This window comes from Camponotus floridanus, unplaced genomic scaffold (assembly GCF_003227725.1).
Source record: "Camponotus floridanus strain SB8 unplaced genomic scaffold, Cflo_v7.5 scaffold5, whole genome shotgun sequence".
In the NCBI taxonomy this organism is placed as follows: Eukaryota; Metazoa; Arthropoda; class Insecta; order Hymenoptera; family Formicidae; genus Camponotus; species Camponotus floridanus.
In genome coordinates this window covers 840,550-867,996 of record NW_020229658.1, presented here as the reverse complement: position 1 = coordinate 867,996, position 27,447 = coordinate 840,550, and the positions used below count along the sequence as shown (strand labels likewise).

At 38.6% G+C, this 27,447-nt stretch overlaps 2 protein-coding genes across 2 annotated transcripts; one reads left to right on the top strand and one right to left on the bottom strand.

Moving 5' to 3' along the window:
- The first annotated feature begins 195 nt into the window (after positions 1-195).
- On the top strand, positions 196-27,447 carry LOC105258532 (mitoguardin). Its single transcript, XM_011269832.2, has 9 exons — positions 196-356; positions 560-710; positions 843-989; positions 24,820-25,007; positions 25,458-25,592; positions 25,810-25,922; positions 26,033-26,201; positions 26,304-26,537; positions 26,662-27,447. Exons 1-9 carry the CDS (start codon positions 258-260, stop codon positions 26,977-26,979), a joined length of 1,554 nt encoding a protein of 517 aa, XP_011268134.1. The 5' UTR covers positions 196-257; the 3' UTR covers positions 26,980-27,447.
- On the bottom strand, positions 2,571-21,931 carry LOC105258524 (protein unzipped). Its single transcript, XM_011269819.3, has 5 exons — positions 21,628-21,931; positions 6,372-6,591; positions 5,767-6,140; positions 5,307-5,644; positions 2,571-4,134 (listed from the first exon to the last, which is right to left on the bottom strand). Exons 2-5 carry the CDS (start codon positions 6,589-6,591, stop codon positions 3,606-3,608), a joined length of 1,461 nt encoding a protein of 486 aa, XP_011268121.1. The 5' UTR covers positions 21,628-21,931; the 3' UTR covers positions 2,571-3,605.

The window sequence follows — 27,447 nt, the reverse complement described above, 5'->3', positions numbered from 1 at the left end:
GATTATTATATATAAATATTTTTTTATGTAATTATGTATTATGATTATTAAAAACTATAACTCGAGAGAGAAAAAATTTTCAAATCTAATTTAAGTTCCCGCGATCTATAAGATATCCATAACACTCTGCAGATGGCAGCTTCCCTGCAGATGACTTGCTTTCGCAAGCTCTTTCCGCTCTCTAGAGTCCGCGATCATCGGTTTGTCAGCGCGCGCGTGAGTTTTGGTTTAATATTGTTTATAATAGAAAAGTGAACATGACAATGGCTCTTTTTAACGTGCGGCAATTCTTCGGTACACTTTATCAGCGTTACATGTTCTCGTTACCGGCGATACACTTTTCTCGTACTCAAAAAGTAAGAATAAATTGTCGGCTTTTCAAGGTTATAGTAAATACCTTAATTATTTGCACTTTTTTGTTACATAATGATAAAAAAGATAAGAGAATTGTATAGTTATAATATATGATAACAATCGTGTAAAAATTTTATTATTACAATTGCGGATTTATTTCACGCAAAAGTATAAATTTGTTATTAATTGTATATGTTCTTTTTAGATTTTTATCATTTGCTTTGCTAGTGGTTCAATATTACTGGGAGGATTGGCACAATTTTTGAAAAGACGACGAAGACATCCTCTACCACCTTCCAGGAGACCCTTCAAAGATTACAAAACGAGATTAGCAAGTGCTAAGAACTCCAATTTTGGTAATACTTTTGTAATATTGCCATGTTATGTAAATTAAAAAATTAAATAACTTGAATAAATATTTTTATAAGCTATTAATCATTATATAAACAAAGTAAAGTAATATTATTTATATTGCGCTAAATGTCTAGATGTACTGTCACAAGCATCTTGGGCAAGAAGAAGCGAAGCCAGTACTAGAAGTCATATCAGTGATCGTGCATCGCTCATCTCTTCTGTGCCAGGAGGAGGTCCAGATGACGATGTAAGACTTACTCCACAACAATATGGCGTCCTTGGTGAGTCTTATGAATTTATTATTAATATAATTTAGTTACACCTGTTTCACACATGGAAAAATAGCAAACGTCTGAGTCTAAATAATCAATTCTTATGTATCACAAAGTTATTCTATCAATTTTATTTGTAATTTTTTTTTAACTTAAAGCATAAACTCAGCAAAAATGCTTATAATAGAAATTTCAAAAAATTTGAGCAATATATCTTTATAAAAAGCTTGCTGAAATATTGTAAAGTGATATTTAATAGATATTCCTTTTGATATTATTGATATCTTTCTTGTAATTAATTTTGGCAAGATACTTATATAATTTTATTTTTAAAACAATTTAAATTTGACTCAAATAATTATTAAATTTAATTTAAATTTGCTTACTTGATTAAAAAAAAGATTGATAACATTGCAATCAATAGAATGGGAATTTTTGTATGTACATAGTATTTATATTTACATGATAATGTACAATACAGCAGCATATTCACAAATAATACATCTGCATCGTGTATAGAATAATTTTTAGAATTCTTGGCTTTGCCGAAGTCGATAGCTAGGTTTTTTAGGACATTTACGTCTTTGCCTAGTGGCGTGTAGGGTGAATGGTCAAAAAGCAATAGATTTACGATTTCAAATCGTATAAAGTCGTACAGTTTCCTTCTTTGGATTTACGTTACCTCACACGCTGACTCGTACTTACGTCGTGTTCATTTACTCGGAACATTGAAGAAATATCATCGTTCGCGCATAGGGATACAAATTTTATTTGAATTTTTTTTCTATCGTCCCTTTTATTCTTTTCTTCACAACACTTTGCAAATCCTTTTTCATCTCGCAACAAATTATTGCTTTTTCTCATAATTAACGAATTGTTCAACAGAGAGTGCTTTCTTTTCTTTTTTTTTTTTAGTTTTGTTTTGTGTTTACATAAAGTTTTATTGAATATCACAACAAGTGTGGTTGATTAGGCTTGGACGTCGATAAACGTCGTTAGAAACACGGAGACAAAGCATCCGCTTAGTCCGAAATAAGTGTATCGCGCTAATCCTATATCGGTTAATAGTAAAATATATGTAAGAGAATTGTACTTGTAACGCTCTATTTATCGATAGAGAAAATATCTATAAATCATGATATATATAAATAAGCTTACTACACAATTACAACTATCAAGGATATAGAAATACATATTATATACATATAGAAACTTCTTCGGTAAAAACGCTGACAACGCAATCGCGTATGAAAAATGATACGTCTCGTTTCCTAATTTTTCGAGTAAACAAAAATCTTTTCACAAAACTGAACTCAATAATTTTATATTTCGCACACGTACCAAAATATTCTATCCTCTTATTAATAAATTATTAAGATATATATATATATATATATATATATATATATATATATATATACACATATGTATATATATCTTAACAATTTTATTTATTATATATACCAGTAATTCTTTATCTTTTCGCTTACACTCTTTTTCAACAGTACTCTAGGATACTTGCAAATATCCTATCACTTTACAGAATGCAAGAAATGGGTACATACGAATCGTGCATCAGGGCTGTTGCTCTTTTAAAGTTAAAAGAAAATATTTATTGTGTTATATTGCGTATATTGCGATTTGCACGATCATCGTCTCGCTGTAATATAGCTTTGGAATTTGATCGAATTAATATTGCGAGAACTCAAGTGTACCCATCCACTTTTACACTCTCTTACTATACGTTTCTCTCTTACTTGCTATCCTTATAAATTTTACAATCGTCTAAAATTATATCGGCAATCTCTCAAAAATATATCGTAGCTGAATCAACTCGCATATCTTGCTCTTTTTTGTCTTCCGTTGTGCTTAACTTCTACTTCACCTTTCGACGTTATATTATGCTATTACTTATCCAAGACATTATTCGCGGCAATTGTATAATTTTTCTCTTTCTTTCTCTCTCCCTAGACATAATAATTCTTAAAGAATGTGCCATCATTTTTTTTAAAGCGATTAGGATCTTCTAAAGGATCTATAGAATTACATTTTGCAAAGGCATAGGATATAATACATTATAGTTGGAAAGTCATGACTCACAGCGGGATTAGAAAAAGACGGAATGTCACAGTGTGTTACAGCGATCAGCTGTTCAACAGTATAACGGATAAACGTTTCGCGATCAAGTTAATCCAAATCACGTATCGATAGTCGCTGCAATGTCGCCCTTATACTTGACTCATCGAGACTAGCTCATCCTTCAATCGCGAAGATACATCTTTCTTGTTGTGCTATCCTAAGATGTGTGTAATAAGATATATGTATAGATATTTATGTATCATATATATTATATATCGAGTTTTTTTAAAGGCAAGCATATCAGCACCGCGAGGTGCCGATGTGATTCAGCGAGTGCGTGTTCAAATAAAGAAGGGTCGTTCACGCTATAATCGCATACCAAATTACAGCAATACTCTCAATCCGCGTATTATTTTTTTTCTCTTTTTTTAAATATTTTTTAAATCTTTTTTGTTTCCTTCGGAACGTCTACTGGGTTATATATTACTATTGCGGGGAAATTGAGGAAATTAACGTTAGAGGAGATGACGCGCAATGATCGGATCTTCACGTGATTCTGTGAAGGATCAACAGCAGCAGCGGCGAAGCGACGAGCGTCAAGAGGCTCGACTTCGCGCACGCGACACCGGAATAATCTCCCTTGTTCTTGAGCGACAATGGGCCGCCGTCGTCATTCTGCATATTCGATGCGTCCATCTTCTTCGGCGGTACGATCATATTCTCGTCATGATCCGCCGTGTCTGCCGCGTTTCCCATTTGTCGAGGTCGGTGCGTCGTCTCCTGCGACTGCATCGTCGTTGTCGGCGTGACTGTCGTGGTCGGCGGTTCGGTCGTGGTAGGTGGTGGTACAGTGGTCGGCACCACGCTGTAATTGCTCAGAAAGTAGACGGGCCCAAATTCCGGCACGATGTCGAGCAAGGTCTCCTCCTGTCGAGTGCCGCTGATCGGGCGCGACATCGTCGCGCCGTCCTCGTAGTGCGAGATCAACGTCGCGGTGTACGGTACTTCCATGTCCGTGTAATTTGCCTTCAATGTCACGTTCACACCCGTGCCGGGCTCCAGGAAGACTACCACGCTGTAACAGACACGCGTCAGGTTCTTTCTTCGAATTTGAGATCTAATTTGTCGGATCAATAAATAATACCCTGAGAAAAATATCCGGTGAAAAGGTAACGAATGGATATTATCCTATTATTAATCGATCACTTTAATCGAAAAAAAAAGAAACCAATCAGATATCCAATCAGAAAATATCGATCGATCGGATATCTTATCAGAAAGTTCCAAATTCGGAACTTTCCGATCAGATATCCGATTAAAGTGATCGGTATAATATCCGTTTGTTATCTTTTCATCGGCCTTTTTCTCAGAGTATCATTTCACGAGAAACCATTAAATAAGGTGTGATGGAATTCTCAGAATTGATAAATATGTCCATGTAAAATTAGCTATCTAGTTATAGAATATACATTCTTTTTCTTCACATTGTTATATTATTCCGCTTCTATCGAACAATTCAATTTTAGAATTTTAACATCGTTAAATCTGATCTAAAATTTATGTTCTCTTTCAAGTAGGAGATTCGAAACAGATACGTCATTAGTTTTATCGCTAGCAACGTTACAACTGGAGCGCGGATCTAATGCACGGACATCGTAATTGCGTTGCGTTGAAGCGTCACTTAAGCTGCGAAGTATTCTAGGACACATCGAACTAGAAGGGTGGCACGAAGTCGCAAAATGCACTCTAGTCTCATGTCCGCCGTGCGAGAGCTTCAATGATATACAGGAAGCGACAAAGTACCTCGAGGGGCCGTCTACGGGGGAGAGAGAGATGGCTACGCGGAATAAAGCCGTGCTCTAATTATATCAAATTATAGAGATGAGATTTTACGGATACCGTCGTAAATTGTACGTTTGAGTTTTTTTTTAACCGACTAAATGTAACGTTGCTTCGTACCATAAATCCTCGCGATTATTCTCTGATATATTTAAATGCGCGAAGTGTCAAGGATTATTGTAAGCGAAGCTCAAGGATAAAGAGAATAGAACCTTTTAAAAGCCAAAGGTTAAATAGATATTTACCGACTTCAACATCGACCTCTCTGTCATTTTTTCTTGTAAAACTTTCTCCGCAATGCTTTCTTGTCAAAAGCAGATTGTTTCATCTGCGCACTTTCGTGAGAGACTTTCAATTTGTGCGCATGCAAGAGAGAGATCAACAGCTGAAGCGATAGATAGTACTCACTTGTATGCCTCCGTACGATTCTTCTCGTCGCGCATACCCCACGTTATGTTCGGCAAGGACGTGCCGTTAGCCAGCGTGATCGTGGTGTTAAGGCCGTTAAGGATAGCGTGTCTACGACCCCAGTAGATCGCGTACTTGTACGTGTATGTGCAAGCTTCCGCCAAGTCCGACGGTTCCATTCCATGATTGGTGATCGTCACATTGCTGAGTATGCGTGATATGCGTGGTTTAATATCGCGCTGCTTAGGCCAGGTGAGCTTAACGGCGCTCAGCTCGTAACGGATCGGCTCCGTCTCCACCAACAGTTCGCCAGCCTTTGCAGATTCTTCCTTGCCGTTCTATAAAGAAAAATGAAACAAATAGTTTCGATTGACTGACGCCCAAGTTAATCATCGAATCGAGCTTAAGTCTCTGTTAAAGATCAAGACTTTATTAAGGTAACGCGATCTTGAAAACTCACTTCGTTCACGTAGACGATGGTGCCGAAGTTCTCGGTCGAGCTGAGCGTGCCGATGTAGTGGGTGTATCGCGGGTCCTTTTCGTTCTTGGAGACCATGTGTCGGGCGACCAGCCAGGTCTTGTCGACGCATACTGCGCCCAGGGGAGACTGCACAAACCTATCCCAGTGGTCCCACGCGGTACGCGCGGCCCCGTCGATGTTTTCCAGCAGCTCGTATTTCTCGTACGATTGCACAACGCCGTGTATCGTCACCGTGCAGACCTTCTCCTTATCCTTCTGCGTGCCAGCTACCCAGACGCTGCTGTGCATTGCGCGGCACACGTAGAGCGGCCTCCTCGCCTCTGGTTTCTCTGCTTGATTGGCATAAGTCTCGTCTGTGTGGGAACAATCATTATTGACGATTGAATCTTTCCGAATATCTCTAGCATTTCCTCATCAACTTAGGTCAACTCGAGCAATAAGGCAGAATTCCGATATAGCGCATCAAGTGCAAATAATTGATATTAAATCGACTTCATCGAACTACATAAATGTAACATCCTGTTAGTTTTGACAGTAGTAGCAATGTGACGTTGGACAGCGCTATTGTAATAAGAGTGTCGCACCTTCGCCGTCTGACACGTTCTCGAAACCACCGATGACTATCTGCTTGGATTCGTTCGGGTTGTAATGCGCCACCGGCAGCCACCTGAGCGTGGTCGAGGTGAGCGGCTGATGAGCGTACTTCGATAGTATGTGAACGCTATTGTCCGCGGTAGTCATCGATAGGAAAATGACGCAGCCGAGCAATACCAGGGCGACATGACAATCCTTTTGCCGGAGCATCTGCAATATGTGATACGATATGAGCGTCAAGTTAAATTGCCGTTAATCGACTGAAGCCAGTAATACACGATGCAGAGTAAAGTCTTATTAGTGCAACGATGCTCTTTAGCTCTCTTGCAGAATTAATAAGTCGACGAATAAGATAATTTAAATAACACATCTTTATTTTAATATTATCTATTTAATATTTTATTATATTTTTAATATATTATATTAATCGATCTGGCTTCTGATATAACTTGGAAATTTTTTGATGACATTCTGAAAATGTTTAATAATAAATTCGATTATAAATTTGTATTGGAAAACTATTTTGATATGAAATATGACGAAGAATTATCTTCTTTCTTTCTCTTTTTTCTGGCTTCCTCACTTTTCTGCCAAAGGTGACCGACCACATGACCGAGCTATGCAAAAAATGCGAGCGATTTTCCGGTGATTACACGCAACAGGGCACGCTTCCCCTCTATTTGATTGTATTACGATCGCGCCGGTAACAAAAAAAGAAACAGACGCGCAGTAACGTAAGCATAGTTTCGTAACGTAATGCAACGAGAGGAACTCTAGCCGCCGCCCCTCGAGCTTTGTGATTACGTTTCCGCTTATTATGCCGAGCGTGTCTTTAACACCGGGAACCCTCTCTCGCTCTCTTTCTTTCCACGAGTATAACTGGACCCCGGCTCGGTTTTGCTCTTGGTTTCGTGTTTTCGCTTCGGTTGGTCCGACGAGAAACGAGCGAAAAGAAAACTCCGCGACTCTTTTTAACGTACGAGAAAACACATCAGTTCTTTGAACCCCTTTCTTCCCGAGAGCGAATGTTTTTGAAGAAAAGAAAAATAGAAAAATCGTCCATAATATTGTCTATTTTTCGAAATAATTCTGCACAGAGAAAAATATCATTCTACTGCCAAGAAAAGCGATTACTCAGTTTATTTTTCTTTTTTTAAGTAATAGTTTTCTTCAACAAAGAATATATTCTTGATAATAATCTTAAAATATACTCATCACAAATGTTAGAAAATCTCATTATCATGTACTCAAAGGAAAAATTTATTTTCTTTTCAAGAATATTGTAAAGTTGTATCAAAGAAGAATCAAACTTATTTTACGTCAATTCTTGTAGTAAGCAAACCAAATTTTTGTTTTAAGTTAATATTCTTGACTAAAATACTGCACTTACTAAAATTCAGAATATTCAATTAAATTTAATGCTTGTGATGAACTTGATATATTTGCGGATATACAAACTTATAATATACTTAAAATAAATAATATTTACTTGAACACAGTATACATTTTTCTCTGTGTAAACGGACGAAAATTGAAGAAATTTAAAATTAATTTTAATAAATATAAATTTATTCTATCAAAGTGATTATTTTTAAGTAACACTGAGAAAAAATCCCATTGGCATCTGGGAATGCGAAATTCTAATTTGATGCCGCGAACAAGTCTAAGAAGGCATTAAAACGTCACGACTGTATTTAATAAGGACACCAGGCGTTGCGTAATTGCTCGTTCAATGCATAATAATTAACGCATAATAATTACGAGATGAAGTTCACGGATCGAGAAGCGGTAATTTGAGAGACGCAGTTTCTCGTCTCGCTTTTTAATAGCGGCATTCTTCTTTTGTTCCGAGAGCTCGTGCCCGAATTCAACTAAGCTTCCACCAAGTATATCGGCTTCAAGTAACCGTAAACGATTCCGTGCCGTATCCGTTTACACGATAACACGGTTATTTCATACCGTTCAATTTTCTGCGTCATGTTCTAGGCGTGGAAAAACTCTTCTTCCGAAAGATCCTGCTCTAATTGTAAGGTGATCGGTGAATGATGCTGCAGAAGTAATTTACAAATATCTCAAAATATCTTGTGGATATCAATAAATATAAATTTCTGATTTGATGCCGTGAACAAGTTTAAGAAGACATTAAAAAACGTATCGTCGCGACTGTATCTAATAAGGACACCAGGCGTTGCGTAATTGCTGCTCGTTTAATGCATAATAATTAACGCATAATAATTACGGATGAAGTTCACGGATCGAGAAGCGGTAATTTGAGAGACGCAGTTTCTCGTCTCAATAAATTTAAATACTCTTGTTAGAGAATAATATGAAAAAAATTAGATAAATTATTTAATTTATCTAATTTATTTTAATTTTATTAGAAATTATTTAATTATTTAATTATGTAAGGTGAGGGAGGATCCCGCGTAAAAATGGAGTCAAAGAGGAACACTTTTGTTTTTATTTTCGTCAATCTTTCGGGTCTTGTCACGAAATAAAAGGAAATAAACCGGTTTTTCTAAATTTGGAGATGCAAAGCCTGATATCTCAAGGTCGGTCCGCTTGTTTCGTGTCCGCGTTTTTGTGAATTAATCGATAACGGACGCGTATAGAACAGCATAAGCGATAGATTATAAGAGAAAGTAATGTATCGATTTTCTTTCTTGTCAGAGAAGAATTTTGCCGAGTGGAAACGTGCGTGACCTGCCGTAATATTGTTCTGTGATACCGTAGTGGCCATACGATATCGTAATGGATAGAGGATTAATGACGATTTATCGAGGAAAACTGCGACGATGTAGGGGGGATAGTAACTGAAGTGTCGCCTCGATGTTAATTAACGATAGTGTCAAGTGATAGCAGGCGAAAAAAGAACATTAAGGTCGAGGTAGTCAGAGTTGGCGTGTGATACAACTTGAAAGGATCAATTTTATCGTCATCGAGAGACCCCTTACGGAAAGATTTATTTATTCTTTTTCACGTGGCTGAATAATTTATTTATCTGTAATGATTAAATGTATGCGTAGCATACATTTAATTTTATATGCATATATTTAATTTCATATTACGCAGTTACCCGCGCAATTAATTCTCGTCACTTTGACATTCAAGATCGATGAGAGATATATCGTACGACTTATATACTCATTTATCGATATTTCATCTCACGCGCACACCAGTCACATCAACGTTCCCCATACTGACAAAAAAATGTTCTTCCGCTCCATATTGTTCATGGTTTCACGGAAGTCGTCATTGTCGGTTGCATTATTGTCGCAATGGCATCGTTACAATTGCCAGAAAGATTCGACGCGACTGATAAGTCCTTTTAGACCACAGTTTGTATATCTTTTTTTTCTAATCTCACACGTTGCCTCTCGTAATCCTCGAATAAATAATCGCGTTACGTCTGTATTTATATAAAATATATTAAAATATGTATTTGAAAAAAACTGTGCAAGAGAGTGTTCTGATACAAATTTTAGATGAAAATTTTACTTAAGGAATTTATGATTTCTATCCATTTTGTCTGTTCAAGAGAGATTCGACACGGGTGATGGTTCTTTTAGACCCCCCCAATTTGTATATTTTTCTTTTTCTAATTTCATACGTTACCTCTCTCTCTCTCGTAATGCTCGAATAAATAATCACGTTACATCTGTATTTATATAAAAATGTATTTAAAAAAAACTTTGTGCAAGAGAGCAATTGATGAAAATTTTAGATGAGAATTTTACCCAAGGAATTCACACGATTTCCATCTATTTTGCCTGTTCAAGAGAGATTCGATGCAGCTGATACTTTGTGCAAGAGAGCGATTGATGAAAATTTTAGATGAGAATTTTACCCAAGGAATTCAAATGGATGGAATTCACGATTTCCATCCATTTTGCCTGTCCAAGAGAGACACATTAGAAATTCCGAGGACATCGTTGGATTTAAAAAGCGACAAATACCAAAAAACTTTCGTATAATTGCTTAATGGATTCTACATGAATAACGTCAGCGAGAACCGCAAAAAGGTCACGGTTCGTATTTACACATTTCGGAAGCGTGATATCAGATGGTGAAAAAAACAAATATTCGGACAAATAAATATTCGTGAGTGAATGTTTCCATCTCTAATAAATTCGCACAAAGGTAATCTTGTTTTACGCTAGACAGCCTACAAGAAATCCCGTTAGCCGCCAATTCGATTGATATTATATCCGTCCGTTGTTTGCTCTATTTTTTTTTTCGCTCGCGATCTCCTCTATTCTCACGAGAAGTTTATCTTCCTCGAGTGAGCGGTAAAAACGTCTCTCGGATAGAGACAGGAGTTAACGACGCGAATATCGACTTGTAACTCGCGAAAGAGGACTCGTTTGCGCGGGTTTATTATCGCTTAATTTAGTCCAGGTACGAGTTTATCTTGCGAGCGATTTTCGCGGAACTCTGACACGTCCGCTCGCAAACGAGATACGAGTTACGACGGCGCGACATTGACTTTGTAACTCGTGTAACGTGACGAGTGTGTGCGCGGATTTATTGCCGCTTAACTTGGGAACGCATCGCGGTTGCGTCATAAAGGCACTTCTCCTCTCTGTCTCTCGCTACTCACGATGGCTCGTCAACTGTCAGTAAATTAACTGCGGTGTAACTTCTAACCGGTTTAAGGCGGCGCCGAGATATCGTAAACACGTGTCGGAAGTTGCATCTCGCGTCTTCGCTTTCGCGCGTTTGACGAATCTCTTCGTGTCGTGTCGTAAATTTTTATTACGCGCTTCGTCGGAAAGTAAAATTGCGTAGGGACGTTAATTCAGACCGCTAATTCGGCGCTCGCTGAATTAAAAAGCCGCGAAATTGCGAGGTGTCGCCGCGGTTTCGTTTGCGTCAGCGAGTAACGCGATTCTCCTCACGAGAATAGATATGTACGAGTGTGTAATTTTATATTTATTATTTTCAAACGTCTATCCGCGAGTGTATCTTGCGACAGCGGAAATATAATAATCTCGCGCGCAACGGGATATTGGACAAATATTTTTCGTTTTTGTTTCGATCAAAATCATTCGTCGCAAATATTGACGCAGATAATTTGAAGTAGATGAGAAAGTAAAGAGAGCACTACAAATAAATAAGAAAATCAATCAATTCAAATATTATTATTTAAATATTATTATTAATTCAAATATTATTAATATTATTTAAACATTATTATTAATTCAAATATTATTAATGTTATTTAAATATATTATTATTAATTCGAATATTATTAATGTTATTTAAATATTATTATGAATTCAAATATTAATATCAATTCAAATATTTTGTAACAATAGCAAATCTCTCTCGTTGATTATAAAATCTTTTTTTACAGGAAGATTAGCTCGTCGCGATTGCAACTATTCGAGAATAAAATGTCAGAATCATCTCTAGTTTTCGACGAAACTTCAGTAAATCGCTCTCAGCGAATATTTTTGCATGTATCCGATACTTAATTGAGCCATTTTCTCCGAATATATTAGTATATTCCGAACGTTGCAACCCGATCGCGAAAGATCGCGAAGGTCAAAAACAAGAATACGCAATGCGTATCCTCGACGCGAAGATCTCGTTTCGACGCTCGCAAATATATATCGCGAGTAATAATCTCGATACGAAATATTTACATTGCGCATACAGATGTGCTGCTTTTCTCGCCGATGATAAAAATCGACGTGGGCGTAAGTCATAATCCGTAGAACCTTGCACATGCTCGCGTTCTTGCAACCTTGTCGAGCGCAATCAAAATGATGTAATTCATAAGAGCGAGAATCAGATATCGATCGGATCAAGAATTTTCAATTTTTTCTGGATGTATAACCGGCTCATTTAACCGTCTCATTAATCTTTTTTTTTAGCAAGGCGCGTTTGTTGGGATTCGATTGATAAAATAGAGCAAAGCAAGATTGGCTTCGTGAATCAATGAAATGACCGAATCGATGCGTCAAAGCTCGTGTGCGAATCGAGAGAGGCCCGATCTCACGTCGCATCGCGATTCTCATTCTGTATACGTTGCCCACGATTATATAGAAGGGGAGAGGCCCCCGCGAGATTGCAGTCGTAAAAATTGATATTCAACGCGCGATATAGGCCAGCTTGATGCAGACGGAGCGAAAGATGGGGAGGGAGATTACGGTCAGTGCGTTTATCGCGACGACAGGCGTATCAAAACCGGCAAGAATGAAACTTGCAGGATGTCCGTTAAAGAAGAAAGATGTCCTTCGTGCGGGAGGCCATTTGCGTTACATCTCGCGCGTTACGTTTGATGCGCCGGTGACCTACTGGCCTTAACTGCGGCACAGACGCTTTTATGACCCTGACAAACGTTTACTTACTTAATTGGGACCAATGCGTGTTGGCACGCATGCTTTGGCAAGATTGTCGTGATGGTCGAAAAAAATCCGAATCTTAATTCTCTCGCGAAATAATTTTTTCACCCCGGTGACGCATTGCGTATTTTTTCAACTGTAACTTGTGGGAAAGATTGAAAATTTTGATTTCTGATTCTTCTTCTTGATTAAAAATAATGAAAAAATTGAAGATGAACAACAATAAAATTAACCTAGTAACATAAAAAAAGAATTTTTCAAAATATTATTTTTATTAAAGTGCATATTATTAAATCTAAACTAAAATCTAAACTGTTAAATATAAACTAATGTTACTAGGTTGATTTTTGTCGTGCTTTCTGAAATAACAATGAGTTTTCCGGATCAATTTTTCGGAATCAATTACGCATAACGTGGTCGACTGTCGGCGAGAGAAAAGAGACGAGGGAAGTAGCGACCCCAATTTCTCATCGATTATTCGCGAATCCAGGAATAGAGATAACCCAGCGCGGCAAACAATAACCAAGTCTCGTACATTTAAATTTGTCGGACAGGTTTTTACAATTCCGTATCGATTTCAGAAATAACGTGCACACAGGCGCATTTTGACTTATTCCCTGGTGAAACGTTGCGCAGCAACGGTTAGAGATTATTTCCGACGAAATTAGATAATTGACTTTCACGATAAATTACAGCGGCACGCTAATGCATATCGTCGGTATAATTTAAGAGAAAGTGCATGCACTTCGTGGAAATGGAACCGAATAGTCATTTCCTCTTGGAAGCTCGCGTGCTTCAGAGCGCTTATTCCGACGCAGATCTCAAAATTCCACGCGAAACTATTGTCATCTTTCGTCATGTCTTTCAAATACGATCATAATCACTCGAAGGGGATTTTTTTTTTCGGGGGAGAAAAATCGGCTGTTTAAAAAATAAATTTTAGAAAAATATCATCTGTTTTCTAGAATACATTTTAACGAGGATTATTCTCCGCAGGATGCGATTGCGTCGAGATGCAATCGCGCGCGCGTGTCTCTGCATCGAGAACAACGCAGCCTAACTGCGAGGCACGTTCGTATGGGGGTCAGGGAGAAGAGGAGGGGGAGGGGCAGGGGTAGATAGGGCATGCCCTTGCCTCGCGGAATACGAAATGAGGGAAATATCGATTTTCGCCATACGCGCTATCAGCGAACAGCGTTACCATGATAACACCCCCGCTGCCGCTGCAACAGATCTGCTGCAGTTGGTCGAGAGGGATAAGATTCTTTCTTTGCGATTCCGTCGCTCTTAGCACGTGCGAGACTTGCAAAATGTGGGCGAAGAGAGGGAGAGAGGAAGAAACCCTACAGTCTCCCTTGATAGCGACGACAACAATAACAACAAAGAAATAAATTGTCGACAACTCGTGAAACCGAGACAGAGAGACGCATCGTCGTCTCGATGGTACATACTTTTCTTTTCCAAGAAGAAGTCGCAAACACACAAAGGAACAAAAGCTCTTCTTTCTCTCTCTTTCTCTCTTTGACTCGGTTTCAAGTACGGTGTAATGAAAAGTGGCGTGAAAGAGACTGGAAGGCGGAAGGAAAGCTCTCTCGGACATTGCGTCACCGTGATTTGGACCTCTCGAAAATCTACTTTCACCGAATAGTCCAAAAGAAAAAAAAAACACGAGTCTCTCTCTTTTGACGTTTGGTTCTTGCGCCTCTTGTAACGGAGAAGACGTTTCACTTGGATCACGTATCCGAAATATCTCTCTTGCTTTCGATAATACGGAGAAAAATACATGAGAAACATACATGAGAAAAATACACGAGAAACTAATTATGAAGTTGAGCAGTGTAAATACTATCTCGTTGGCACGAATCTTTTTCGTCTAGCTTTCTCTTTGAGATTTATTGTTTCGATTTTTCTTTCTATAATATTAACGCTTTATCATTAAACATTTTTATGCAATAATTTACGACACAAAAAAAAGATTATAATAATTTAAAATTATTAAAATTATAATTAAATTATAATTATATTAACTTAATAATTATATTATTAAAATAAAATTAAAGAACAAATTAATGCGTCCGTTGATCCGATGCAACGTATTTTCTTAAAGAAGCAAATAAGATTTTGTTTGCGCACGTTCTCGTACCGACAAAAAAGCAATGACATTTCGAGCGACAAAGGCCGTGTTCCGAAATAGCTGTCAGTTTACTGCCAGCACTGAAAATATATAATAATACGTAATGTGCACTATAGAATTTGCAGTACTGGCAATTTCGGTAATGATAATTTCGGAACACGGCCCAAGTTATATGTGAAATACAAGCCGTTCAGATTCCAGAATTACCTTCGAGGCAAAACATGTGGACGTTTCACTATCCAACTCTTATTGTCTCGCGTCATGAGTGCCCTGTGGATGTTTACCCCTCGTCAACCGGATTCGTGTTGACCATGCGCTTCAAATCTCACGAAGCAAGTCGACCGTAAAGAACCGTCATAAATTCACGAAACCGTACTTTCTAACATATGTGCTGCGACCGATGAAAAAAAGAGCCTCACGAAACGTAGAAGCATGCAGTCAATTAAGTAGAAGCTTAATTGACCGTGGAGAACCCTCTCTCGGAAATCATATATATATATCTCTCTCTCTCGATGAAAAGAGAAAGAGAGAGAACTGGGCCGATGGTTTGAAATTAAAACGCTCGATGAATTTTCTCACCAGTTTCCACGCTCGAAGGCCATCGCGCGCGTTCGCTCGACCAAACGGTAAATCGATAACGTTTTGCATTGACCTCGAGAGCGGCGGTATCTCTCTCATTTTCCTTCACCGGCGACTATTATAGAGCAATTGTCCCCGGAGTTAATTAACTCGAGCTACGGTAAACGCGTGCACGGTATAAATAGAAGACGATGTACTCTCTCGGCACAAAGCGAAAGATGATCGCAGACTCACTCGATGGAGAGGGGTTAAACGTTAATAAGCGGTGTATCGATAGATACGTCAGATGCGTTGACGCGCAAAAGGCAATATCGCGCGGGCTCGCTTCTCCCCGATCGTAAGACGAGGGCGGAAGAAAATGACGTCGCGCAATTTGTCACTGTCAAGGGCACCTATGCAACCGGAGACCGCCTCTACATCGCCATTGTTAAAGTCATTTCCGTCGCTCGATTGCCCCAGGCGATATCGCGCAGCATCGGGAACTTAACCGCGATTCTCTGCGTCTGACAGTCTCTCGCTCTCTCTCTCTCTCCATCTCTCTTTCTCCTTTGTGATCGTCGCGATATTACACCGATTGTTCCATTGTCGCAGAACATCATTTTCTCTCCGTTCTCCTCGTTGCTTCTCCTATCCACTCTCGCCGGATGGATGAGATCTAGTTGCGAAGTATCAGACAAATTGTACACGCAAAAACACGGTCGTCCATGAATCTTATCGGGACGAATAAATCGAAAATGCGAAATTCGAGACGAAAGCCAATCGGTCGATCTCGAGCGAGGACGTGTTCTTTTGACGAGTCTCGGATATCATTTCTTTTTGATGAGAGAATTCAATTAATCGATCCCACGGCTCTTTTATGCGAACGTATCGCGAACAAGAAATCGATCTCGCGTTCATCCAGTCCGTAATAATCTCTCGATCGTGAAAAAGTGCGGATAAAATCCATTATTACTGTTTTCCGCGACCGTTACTCGGCTCGGAGAGTAAACACTAATAAAAGAAAATAACAAGCCGCTCCTCTCCCTCTCTTGGGTCCAAAAAAGGACAATCGAGAGGTCGTATCACGCTGGGCTTTATTCATCGAGACGAGATTTACCGAGAGGAGTTTCTCTCGCGTCTGATGACGTGGCTCTCGTAGTTCAGCATGACCTCCATCGGTTTACTTTACAACCAAGCCGTAGTCCTGGCAAGGAAGAAAGAGAGCAGCTTTACTACATGTATGATTTTATCCTCTGCTTCCATCGCGTACAAATCTCTACTAATGATATTATTATCTTTCAGGTATATCCTTTCTGAACATGCACAGAGAAAAATGCTTCCTTTGGATTTAATAAATTTTATTAAAGTCAAAGAAATTTAATTATTCAAGTAACGTACATGTTTATTTTAAATGAAATATTTTTTGAAAGAATTTTGCTCCTTTGACTTTAACAATTATATTAAGTCATCTAAAGATTTTTTTTTCCAATTTCAAATAATTGTTTAATATTCTGAATTCCAACAAGGAATCCAGATTATTAAAAATTATTTTAAAATTATTTTATTCTTATCAGAAATTAAACAATGAGGAGGATGTGATTAACCGGAATGTGGTTCACCGGGATCAGAGAACGACGTATAAAACAACGCGAATGAATATCGCATAAAAAGATGACATGTAGGATAATAAAAGAGTAATACATGAAATATTAAACTTTAATTAGAAAAAGAAACGTCGTAAGAATAATAATGAGTTAAGGGCGACTTGTGATTGATTCGATCGAACGTGACATTTATTTTTATCAGACGCAATTCTATCATTGTCAGAGTCAGCTGTGTTTAGCGTCGCTGAGCGGAGAATATACAAGCTGTTCGCGAACTGTCGTTCCAAGGATACGGGGAATATTAATATCCTCTTAGTGAAGGCATTTAGATTCCCCGGTGGCGTTGACGGGAGAAAAAAATGCGAGCAGATTCCAGAATCCTTCGTACTTGGTCGTGTCGTTGAAGGAAGAGGGCACGATCTGACACCAAGAACGAGATGAGAAGAGAGAGAGAACGACAAAGAGATGTGCGTGCGAGATGCGCGATGTGAACCAGATTATGAAAATCAGAACGAACGGTCGTCGGTAGGTTAAAGGCTCGTTGCGACGCGGCCGGGGCGTGTAATAATGTCACTTTTATTAGCCTCATCAGGGTCGGGAGAAGCCATCCTCCGACCCACGGGGGCGGGCTCCATCGCTATTACCTAATATCCAACGTGATCGCGTATCTCATTATGCCGACAATTTGCATCCATCGACGCGTCGTTGGGCGAGAAAGTTTTTTTTGCGCGCTCCCCGTGAGAGATGCACACGAGAGGCGTCACCTGGTGCTCGTGTGCTCGTTCGGAACATCCCTTCCGCGACTCGTCATTTTTCACCATAACTATATTTAAACTCTGTATCGCGAAATATTTTACACATATACAGGCTGTCAGGGCAATCTTTCGCCAAAAAAAGCTCTTGCAAAGCTCACCCCGAGAGCTTTTCAAAACACTAGTAAAGTATTTTTTTCATCGAATACTCTTCAAATTATGAGGCTTGAAATAATTTAATTATTTAATAAATTGAAATAATTTAATTATTTAATAAATTTAAATAATTTAATTATATAATAAATTTTAATAATTTAATAAATATCTTAATTTTTATATAAATCATAAAATATCTAGTAAAATATTCATTTTTCGATTATCTTACTTTAATACTTTTATGTACAAAATAAGAGAGGAATAAAAAAATATGTAATTGTTAATTGCAAATTACATTTTTTTTTCTTCGAAACAATTGTGTTTTCTTTACACCATTTGATTCCTCTCATTATTTTATAGATAAAAGTATTAAAAAAAGATAATCAAAAAATGAATATTTTACTAGATATTTTATGATTTATATAAAAATTAAGATATTTATTAAATTATTAAATTATTTCAAGCCTCATAATTCGAAAAGTACTCAATGAAAAAATACTTTATTATGTTTTGAAAAGCTCTCGAGATAAGCTACAAGAGTTTTTTTTTGCGAAAGAGATTGCTTTGCATATACGAAAAAATAAAGAACTTTGATAATACAGAAAAAAGCTAAAGGCAGTAATTATCGAGACTGTTGACAGTCATCGTTAAGTATTAAGATTCAACAATATGATAAAAGACGCTAAGAATAAAATTTAATAGCACTAATAATCCTAGGAAAATTCAAGGAAAGATTTGAAAAAAAGTCATCAATTTGCTTCTGCGGCAGATTTTATCTTCGTTTAAAATTGCGTAAAGCGGACGCGATTGTCGATTAATTATCATATTATGTTTGCGGAAAACTTAATATTCTTCTTGATGGAACTATTCATTATCGATATTCATTTATTACACTTGGATTTAATTATAGCCCTTGTGGTGATAAATGTAATATATAATGTTATTATTGATTGGTTATATAACGTTATTATTGACTTGGTTTGATTAAAGATTCACAAAGCGACAATCAAATGACGTGAATCGGGTCACTCGAACGAAATCATATTTCGTAGGCAAAGGCTGCATTTACGCAAACTCTCGTACATTCAGCCTGAAAATCGGGTTACACCCTACAGCTACCTACGATTAATTATATTGAAAGCACGGTTGCGTAAATGCACCGTGTAATGTGCATGCATCCGTCATCGTTCTCGACAAATAGCAAAGTCACATACGCAATCGTGTGTCCAAAAAAAAAGTGGAGCAAAAAATTAAATGTACGATTTATCACGTTTCATAAAATTCTTTAAACGTATCCTTACAAATTTCTTAAACGCGAACGAAAGTTGTATGCGAAGGGAAGGAAAACGTCCAGCATGTGAATTAAAACCACAAAAAAAATCAATAATAAAGTGGTAAAGCAGAATAATAATACGGGAAATGAAGTGGACGAATATTAGAAAAGTAGCCGGTGATTGCGTGACGTAACGTGTAATATCCTCGTAGTTAAAATCTCACAATTCGTATACTGGATGTCAATCGAGCCAGAAAGGAGATGAAATTGCAGCGGGTTCCGCGAAAAGCGATTATCCAATTTGCAATTATTATACCTCGCAAAGATATTGCGCGCGAAATAAATTCTGGCAACGTGTTGCTCTCTTTTTTTGCTTTCCATTAAAAATCGCTGCTGCCATTTTCTTTCCTATGATTTCGAAACGTCACGTGTTAGATGCGTCAAGTGAGTATCTTGGAAGACGTTACTCAGTATCCGTTGTACCGTATTAAAATACCGCGTGCGTACCATAATCTCGCGATTAAATTGGCTTTAATGTAATAATATTAGGAATTTTGTAATCGCCAATTGTCGCGGAAACTTCGGTGTATTTATTAATCCGCATAATTCCTGTCGCGGCGATACGCTTTGGTCACGCAACGGTAAGCGACCCTCTTTCCCTTCACGCGAGCCCAAAAAAAATAGGGGGCGATGGCTATCTTTAGACATTATTCCCAAGGAGTCGATTGATACGGAATTATACCCGGTTGAAAAAAAAAACGTCCTAAGAGAGGAATTAATAAGAATAATCGGAATCATTCTATCGCGCGCGTTTCAGACATCAAATCTTGCTCTCGTTATCTCTCGAAGGAATCGAAATCGCGAAGCGTGTTAAAGAGATGTTGAGACAAAATTGATAGCAATAATCAAATTATTTTTCGCTCTAGAAAAATCCCGAGTTCTCGTCATCTCACGTTATCGAGATCATCTCGAAGGACGAATTAGCGAGCGGAAGATTCAAGATACCTGTTTGTTAATCGGCCGTGTACGCGCGTTTACTCGAGCGTGCATTATCCGCGCGCGTTAGATGAAAGAGACGAAAGAGAGAGGGAGCGAGAGAAAGAGAGAGAGGAAGAAAGAGCGACGAGGAAGTGCGCGTGTGCTAGGGGAATTTCCAAGTTCACCAGGCACCTCCATCGATCTGCCGGCTATCGCGCTCTCGTGTGGCGGCCGGCTATCGGCCGTTGCTGCACTTTACGTGCCGTGGCGGCATTCACTTTTCCTCAAAGGTTCGCGAGCCTCACTGCCTGGAACACGCCGCTCGACACCCGAGCTATTGACCCCTGAACTTGACCCCCATAGAAACGTGAGCCTAAACTTGCGACCATCGAGTCCGCGTTCCAGTCCAATCTCGGGATAAGATTTTCGACAAATATTACGCGCGAATATTACGTCAAGGATATGACTTTGAATAAAAAATTCTCAACGGTCTCTCTATCTCGCTTCGCGTGCGAGATCTTTGCATGCTCGTCAAATTCCAAGTCTCGTTCTCGTGCGCGGATTTTTGTTTGTTACGCTTGTTGTACGAGTGTTGCGCAATAAACACGGTACGCCCAGGTGTTGCCTCTTCCTCTCCTCCTCCCACCACCCGCCCGAGGCTGGATACATTGTTGAACTCTCGATCTCTCTCACGATAGATGCATTTCCTCGCGAAGAGGAACAATGAGACCTTTTTCTTTCCTTTTTCCATGTTTTTCTTTTTTTTTTTTCGAAGGTAAAAGCAGCTTAAGATCGATTTAATCTAGCCGAGTCGCGGGACGAAAGAAAATAAAATGTCGGAGAATCAAGTTATTAGAGAGATAGATATACTCGAAAATAATGTAATATTTTATTTACAGATTGATATTATATCCTTATCTAGGAAAGAAAATTTTTGTGCGTTTCGAAATACCCACTTGAAGTACATCATCATCGATGCATAAAACGTCCGCGCCTCGAACGAATTTAATCAAATATCGATTTTCAGAATCTCACCACCCCGAAGACTGCGAAAATGGAAGAAGCAGCGCGTGCCAAGAAAATTTAAAATTTCGTTTATTTAGTAATACTTCTCTCGAAACGAAGGATTTTAAACGCATTTACAAGAACAAGATTTCAGGCGGAAGTGTACTAGTCGACGCGGAAAGGATGTCCCCGGATAGAAGGAAAGCAGGGAGGGGAAGGAAGGGTGAATCCTTTGAGGGTACCGTAACGCCTCGCGTATCGAACTCTCTTGGATCTTTAAATGGCGCTCATCATAACGAAATTGCGTTGTATCGAATTACATCAGCCTGATACGCTATCGATCGCTGTTCGAATATTTATTTTAATGACAAGACAAAACATACTTTTCGCAATATAATTCTCGATATAAAAAATCCTCGGGATTCTCTATACTCACTGTGATTCCGTGTCCTCGACGTACTTGTCTCAGCAGCTTTTAATCCAAATAGCGCGCGCGAGAGCAAAAAATTGCAAGGGTGCACTCGAGGATCTCTCGCTTTATCTGTCGCGCGATTACGATCTCGCGAAGATCATCGATGCGTTATCGCGAGTGATCGTATGTTACTTTCGAATCTCGACGACGTGTCAACGATCGTAAACGGGCGGGAATTTACTTGTTACAAGCGCGCTGCGCGGTGGCCGACGAGCAGCAGAGCGATACCGTCAGTGACCGACGTAACTGAGCAACTGACTGACGACTGACGCCAGCGCGTAAAGCGAACGCCACTCCCCCCACTCTCGCCGCCTCGTCCGTCCTTGTCGCGCATCCATTGGCCGCGCGCTCCGTCCTCGTCCCGCTCCCATTGGCCCTCCCTCCGCTCGCCTGCGCGCGCACTCGCGCATTGTAATTTCCACTTTATGATCTTTCATTCGAATCGTGAAATTGAGAGAAAGATTGAGATTGTATTTTTTCCCTTGAGAGATTAAAATATATGCGAGATATAAATCGTGAGAAATATGTATGATAATTATAATTACAATTGCCGGCAATTTTATCCGTATTTACGACTCGACATTTAACGCGTTTGACGTTTATCACTTTGAATTACATCCGTCTAATGTAAATAGAAGTGAAGCATGAATTAATCCATCGGGTTTAATTTACGAGTTGAAAATCAGGCTTGTCACACATGCATCTCCGGATATTCATTCGAGCCTACGTTCAATTCCGATGCAATTGTCCCCTCGAGGATTCTCCGGAGCTATCCCCTTCGTACGCTTTATCGCAATCGATGAACGCGATTCGTTGTTCGAGCTTGCACACCCGATCCTAATTTTGGCTTTAAAAAAAAGCTGTCCGGGTGACACGAAAACAGCAAACATATGATTCCTGATTTCATTGAGATGAAGATAAAAAAATAATATTTAACAGCGCAAAAGGCGCGAGCTTCAAAGCAGCGCGCGCGCGCGCACCCCGCGGACCGCGTGTCGTATCGACCCTTCACCATTGGATGACGCATCCTCCAATGACCGACCGGCTCAGCGATTACGTCATTCTGGGGGTATTATTGACGCCGGACGTGTGCAACGGCGTCGCACTGCCGCGTTTTCTCCGGGGAGGCATCCCTCCGTGTCCTACAACATCCCTTGTTCTAGGGGTTGTGTAACGATCGGTCCGGTATGCCGATCCGATGGATCGCGGTAGGCTAGGCTTAATCTTTTCGAGGGATTTGACCTGGTGCCCCGATAAGTCCCACTCCCGAAATGTTTGCGGTAATGCCATGCTTCCTATAAATTGAATTATTTCAAAAATAAATTATCTTTCGAGTTGTAATTTGATTTGCGGTGAAAATTCCTTGGGAATGTACAAAGGGGAGGGAATGTATTATTTTGACGGATGTAAGAGAGGAGAATTTAATTTCTCGCGTTACATTTCCAGCGTGCATTTCTGCCCCTCTGGAGGACACGAGGAAAGAGGGTCACTTGTAAATTTTGCCATCTCATGTTTCGAGGTTGAACATTTCAAGAGAACCAATATCATTATCTTGCAAGAGTAATGATTTCGAGGGACGGGAATTTTGACGCAGTTGCGGAACGCGCATTGCCGCATTGTCATCTTCGTTCTTCGCTTCATTTCAGGAATTCGATCTTCGTTTCGGCCGGCGAGCCGCGCACACACGATCGAGGCACGTTTCCCTGTTGCATACCTCGCCCTGGTTTGAAATTGAAGTCGGGGACGAAATTAGCGTCGTTGCGGACACGAGGAGTCATCGGCGTCGCGTCGACCAATCGATATCTCGTCCATTTCGCCGAAGATCGGAGGCCGCGTATCGACGAGCGTATATACGTCGATTTCAACCCATTTCGCTCCTCGAACGCGAATTTTCAAGCTATAGCTGTACATACATTAATGAGTTAAAGGGCTTATTATTCTAGTCGCTCGATTAATAACGTGTTCACCTTGTGTTGTCCCCGCCTCGCTTTTCCCTTTCAGCGGCATTATGTAGTTTTGGTATGTTATTCGCAACATGCGAGGTTGATATATAATTGATATCTCACGAACACTTCATTTCCGTTTGATATTTCCGCTATCTGACATTTACTTTAAAGTATAAAACTTTTGAAATTTTTTAACTTTTTAAAGAGACCTGAAAATAATTGGGAATAATGAAAAAGTTCATCGCTATCCGATGCAATATATTTATCGCATTGTTGTTTTATTAATCAGAGCATCCGAATTAAAAAGCATGAAATATTGTGAAAATTTTTTCGAGGAAATCTTTCAAGAATCATGTATGTGTATTTTCTCATTTATTTATTTAATTTAACGTGTTCTAAAAAAATTAATCATCATACATGATTGTTATCGATTTTTCGCGGTATTTTGATTTCGTTAGACGATATAATTGTCGATCGTGAACGGTAAAACGACGCAGATTGAAAATGATGATGGGTCCGCCTTCTCGGGACATTAGCCAGAGGGGGAGGGGGAGACTCCCTAAATTAGCACGGTATGTGGCTCCGCACGGACTTCCGTTGTGACAAATTGATGAACACACTCTGACGACTTACAAAAGATTGAATAAGGAGAGGAAAGGGAGAAAGAAAGAAAGAATAGCGTCATTGACTTGGAATTCGAGTCCTGCGTCTTCCAAGCGATTCATATTATCCTTGGTCTCGCGAGCAAAGCCACGTTCTTTTTTTTCTTCCGCTTTTTGCCATCATTTATGTATCGAAATTATCTTGCTTGAATCCATTGGTTCTTAAAAAAAAGTATTTGTACAAATTGAGGAAATAGAATATGTAGAGGAAAGAATATATATATTTTTTGCTAGTTAAATCTTGAATTCCAGTTTGTGCAATTAAGAATGTATTGAAATAATATACATATAACGAAATTATATATTTTACTTTCATATATTATATTAAAATAAATTAGTATGCTGCATTTGACGTAATTAATGCAGGAGTGACTTAAGCTTCACTATCAATAACACTAATAATTTATCATACGCGTTTTTTACTGACAACGCCTAATTTAACTCTCTCGCTTATACTTTTGAAATATTTTAAAATTATTTCTATTATATTATCACGAGCGAAAATATCAATCTTTCCATTATTGAAATAAATTAATGATGATTAATAGGACTCGAGGCGTTGGAAAAGGCGCTTTACTGCTGGGAAGACGCGCTCACTGCGTTTAGCTCGACCCTAAGCAACGATACCCTAGCTCTACCGTCGAAAGCTGATGCGGCATTCACGCACGACGTACAGGAATTACTCGACATGGGTTATCAGATTCAGAGTCACGCGGAACTGCTCTTCCTCGATCAGGTAACGGCTACTATTAACCCGGTGATGCTACGGGAATTGCCCGAAATCGTACTCGATGACTCAGCGAGAGATTCCGGTCCGGGAAGTCTGTCCTTCGCGGATCGTAGTCATCGTGCCAATGCCGTTCCATTCCGCTGGCATTCATCATCAATTTCTGTCTTTCTGCTGGTCCGGTGAAAAAAAAAGAACTGCGGGAATTAATCCAATTTAAATGATAACCGCCCCCGGGGGTAATTAGCGCAACGAGTCACTTGACCTGCCGCCGCGGCAATCGAGAATTGTCGCGGACGTTGGAATGGCATAGGAAGTGCACGACTTTCACCGAGAGTAATCTGAGTTTTCATCGTTTTCGAATATGTACAATTATATGCATATATGAAATTGTCAAAGAGTTTGTTCTGTTATTTCTTTGATATAATGTTCATTATTTATTCCTTTTTTCCTCTTTAGCACTCAGTTTTATTTCGCAATGAAAGCGAGGAGAGTCTCAATAAAACTTCGAACATCGGGACGCGGATGTCTGGCATCAGAGAAAAAGCTGATGCCGCATCATCGCCCGAATCGTTTGAATCTGCACGCGATGGGGTGAGTTGTGCAGATGAATACAATTTATTTGTAACGTGCAGAGACATATCGAGTAGCTGCAAGATGATATTAATTTGAAGCATGTAACAATATGTATAATTTCAATCTATTTTAATAAGTACAAAAGTATTTTCTCTCTATATAATTTTTTCTCTTAATATTAATTTCGAAAGGAGTAAAATAAATTAACTTATATAATTTTATGAAAATATTTTAGGTTGCAGATTTGCGGGAATTCGAAGAATTTTCAGAACTCTTTCCACATTTTGAGAAACAAAAGCTGTATCATGCTGCTCTTAAACAATATGAGGACAAAGGTATTCCTTGCAGGTAAATCATTATTGATGACTGATATAGTACTTACATATCGTATCTTTTTTATATGGTACTTACATATAGTATCTTTTTTATATGGCTACAATAATTCTCTTGCATTGTAGGAGATTGCATACGGAACTTGTAAAGTGCGGCTCAGATGTAGAATATGTAGCAAAAGTATACTGTTTACGTCAGGCCTATACAAAATTATTTAATTTACCCGCGGCGGCGGCATTTATAGCGGATATAGGTCGCCAAGTTATTAGCGATTTAATTATATATGCAGATAGGGTAAGAGAATAAATTATTTATCCGAGTAATCTGTCCGAGTAAATAAGAATATAGATTAAAAAATATTTTATTCGAAATTGATTAAGGGCAAATTTTTATTAGGATCCTAAGGACTATCTACTGCATTATGAGCGTATGTTGGAATTCTTGCAAGACGCGCGTAATCATAATATTATGGAGGAAGAATTGATCGGGCGAGGTGTCAAATGCATGAACTTCTATGATGTTCTCATCGATTTTATACTCTTAGACGCATTCGAGGATGTGGAGAAACCATTACCACCCATCAAAGCTATAGTTCAAAATAGATGGGTGTCTGCTAGTTTTAGAGAAACTGTAAGTATATACGAATTAATTTTTTCTATTCTCTCTTTCTATCCTCTCTCTTTCTGATTCTCTTCTATATAAATATAAAATAAATATAAATATAAATCACTTCAAAAATCAATTACATTTGAAGGCGATAGGAACAGCAGTGTGGTCCGCCCTCGCAGGTAAAAGAAGAATGTTGAAATATGATCGAGGCTTCTTGGCGCATTTTTATGCGATCTCTGAGCATGTTATACCAGTTCTCGCTTGGGGATTCTTAGGCTCTGAAGGCAGCCTACGTTCCACTTGTCATTACTTTAGGGATCAAGTTATCGAGTTTCTTATAGATATATTTAATTTTTTCAAGGTACGTTATACCACCGTTGACGATCTTGCCGCGGATATACTTAGGGAAATGAAATTAAGGGTAGACAATATAAATCAAAGGTTGTCTTTAGAAGGTTGCTAGTTATAAAATGTATGTACAATCGTTAGCGTAATATATTAAATTGAATTATAATTGATATATTGCAAATTATTTTGCTTGTATATGCATTAAAAATGATAGTAATGAAAAGGTTTACCTATATGTAGAAGAGAAGATGTTACAAGCATCATGTCAACAGCATCAGCTAAATTAAACCCACAATCTGATAAGGTGATGCAATATATTACTGCATTTTAATTTCCATTGCCGCACCCGTCAGTAATTATACAAAGAGTATCACTGTAATTATCACTGTAAACAGTCTATTTGAAATTATTTTATAAAGTAATGTGCACAAAAACATTGGGCACTCTTGTATTCGTCATTAATTTCAGTAAAAATTTCACATGTATATATAAAATTTCATTAAGTAGTAAATAATTTTATCAATCTTGAATAAAAATCAGTAGTCTCCGATATTCATTGTTAAACAAATAAAGAGAATAGCAA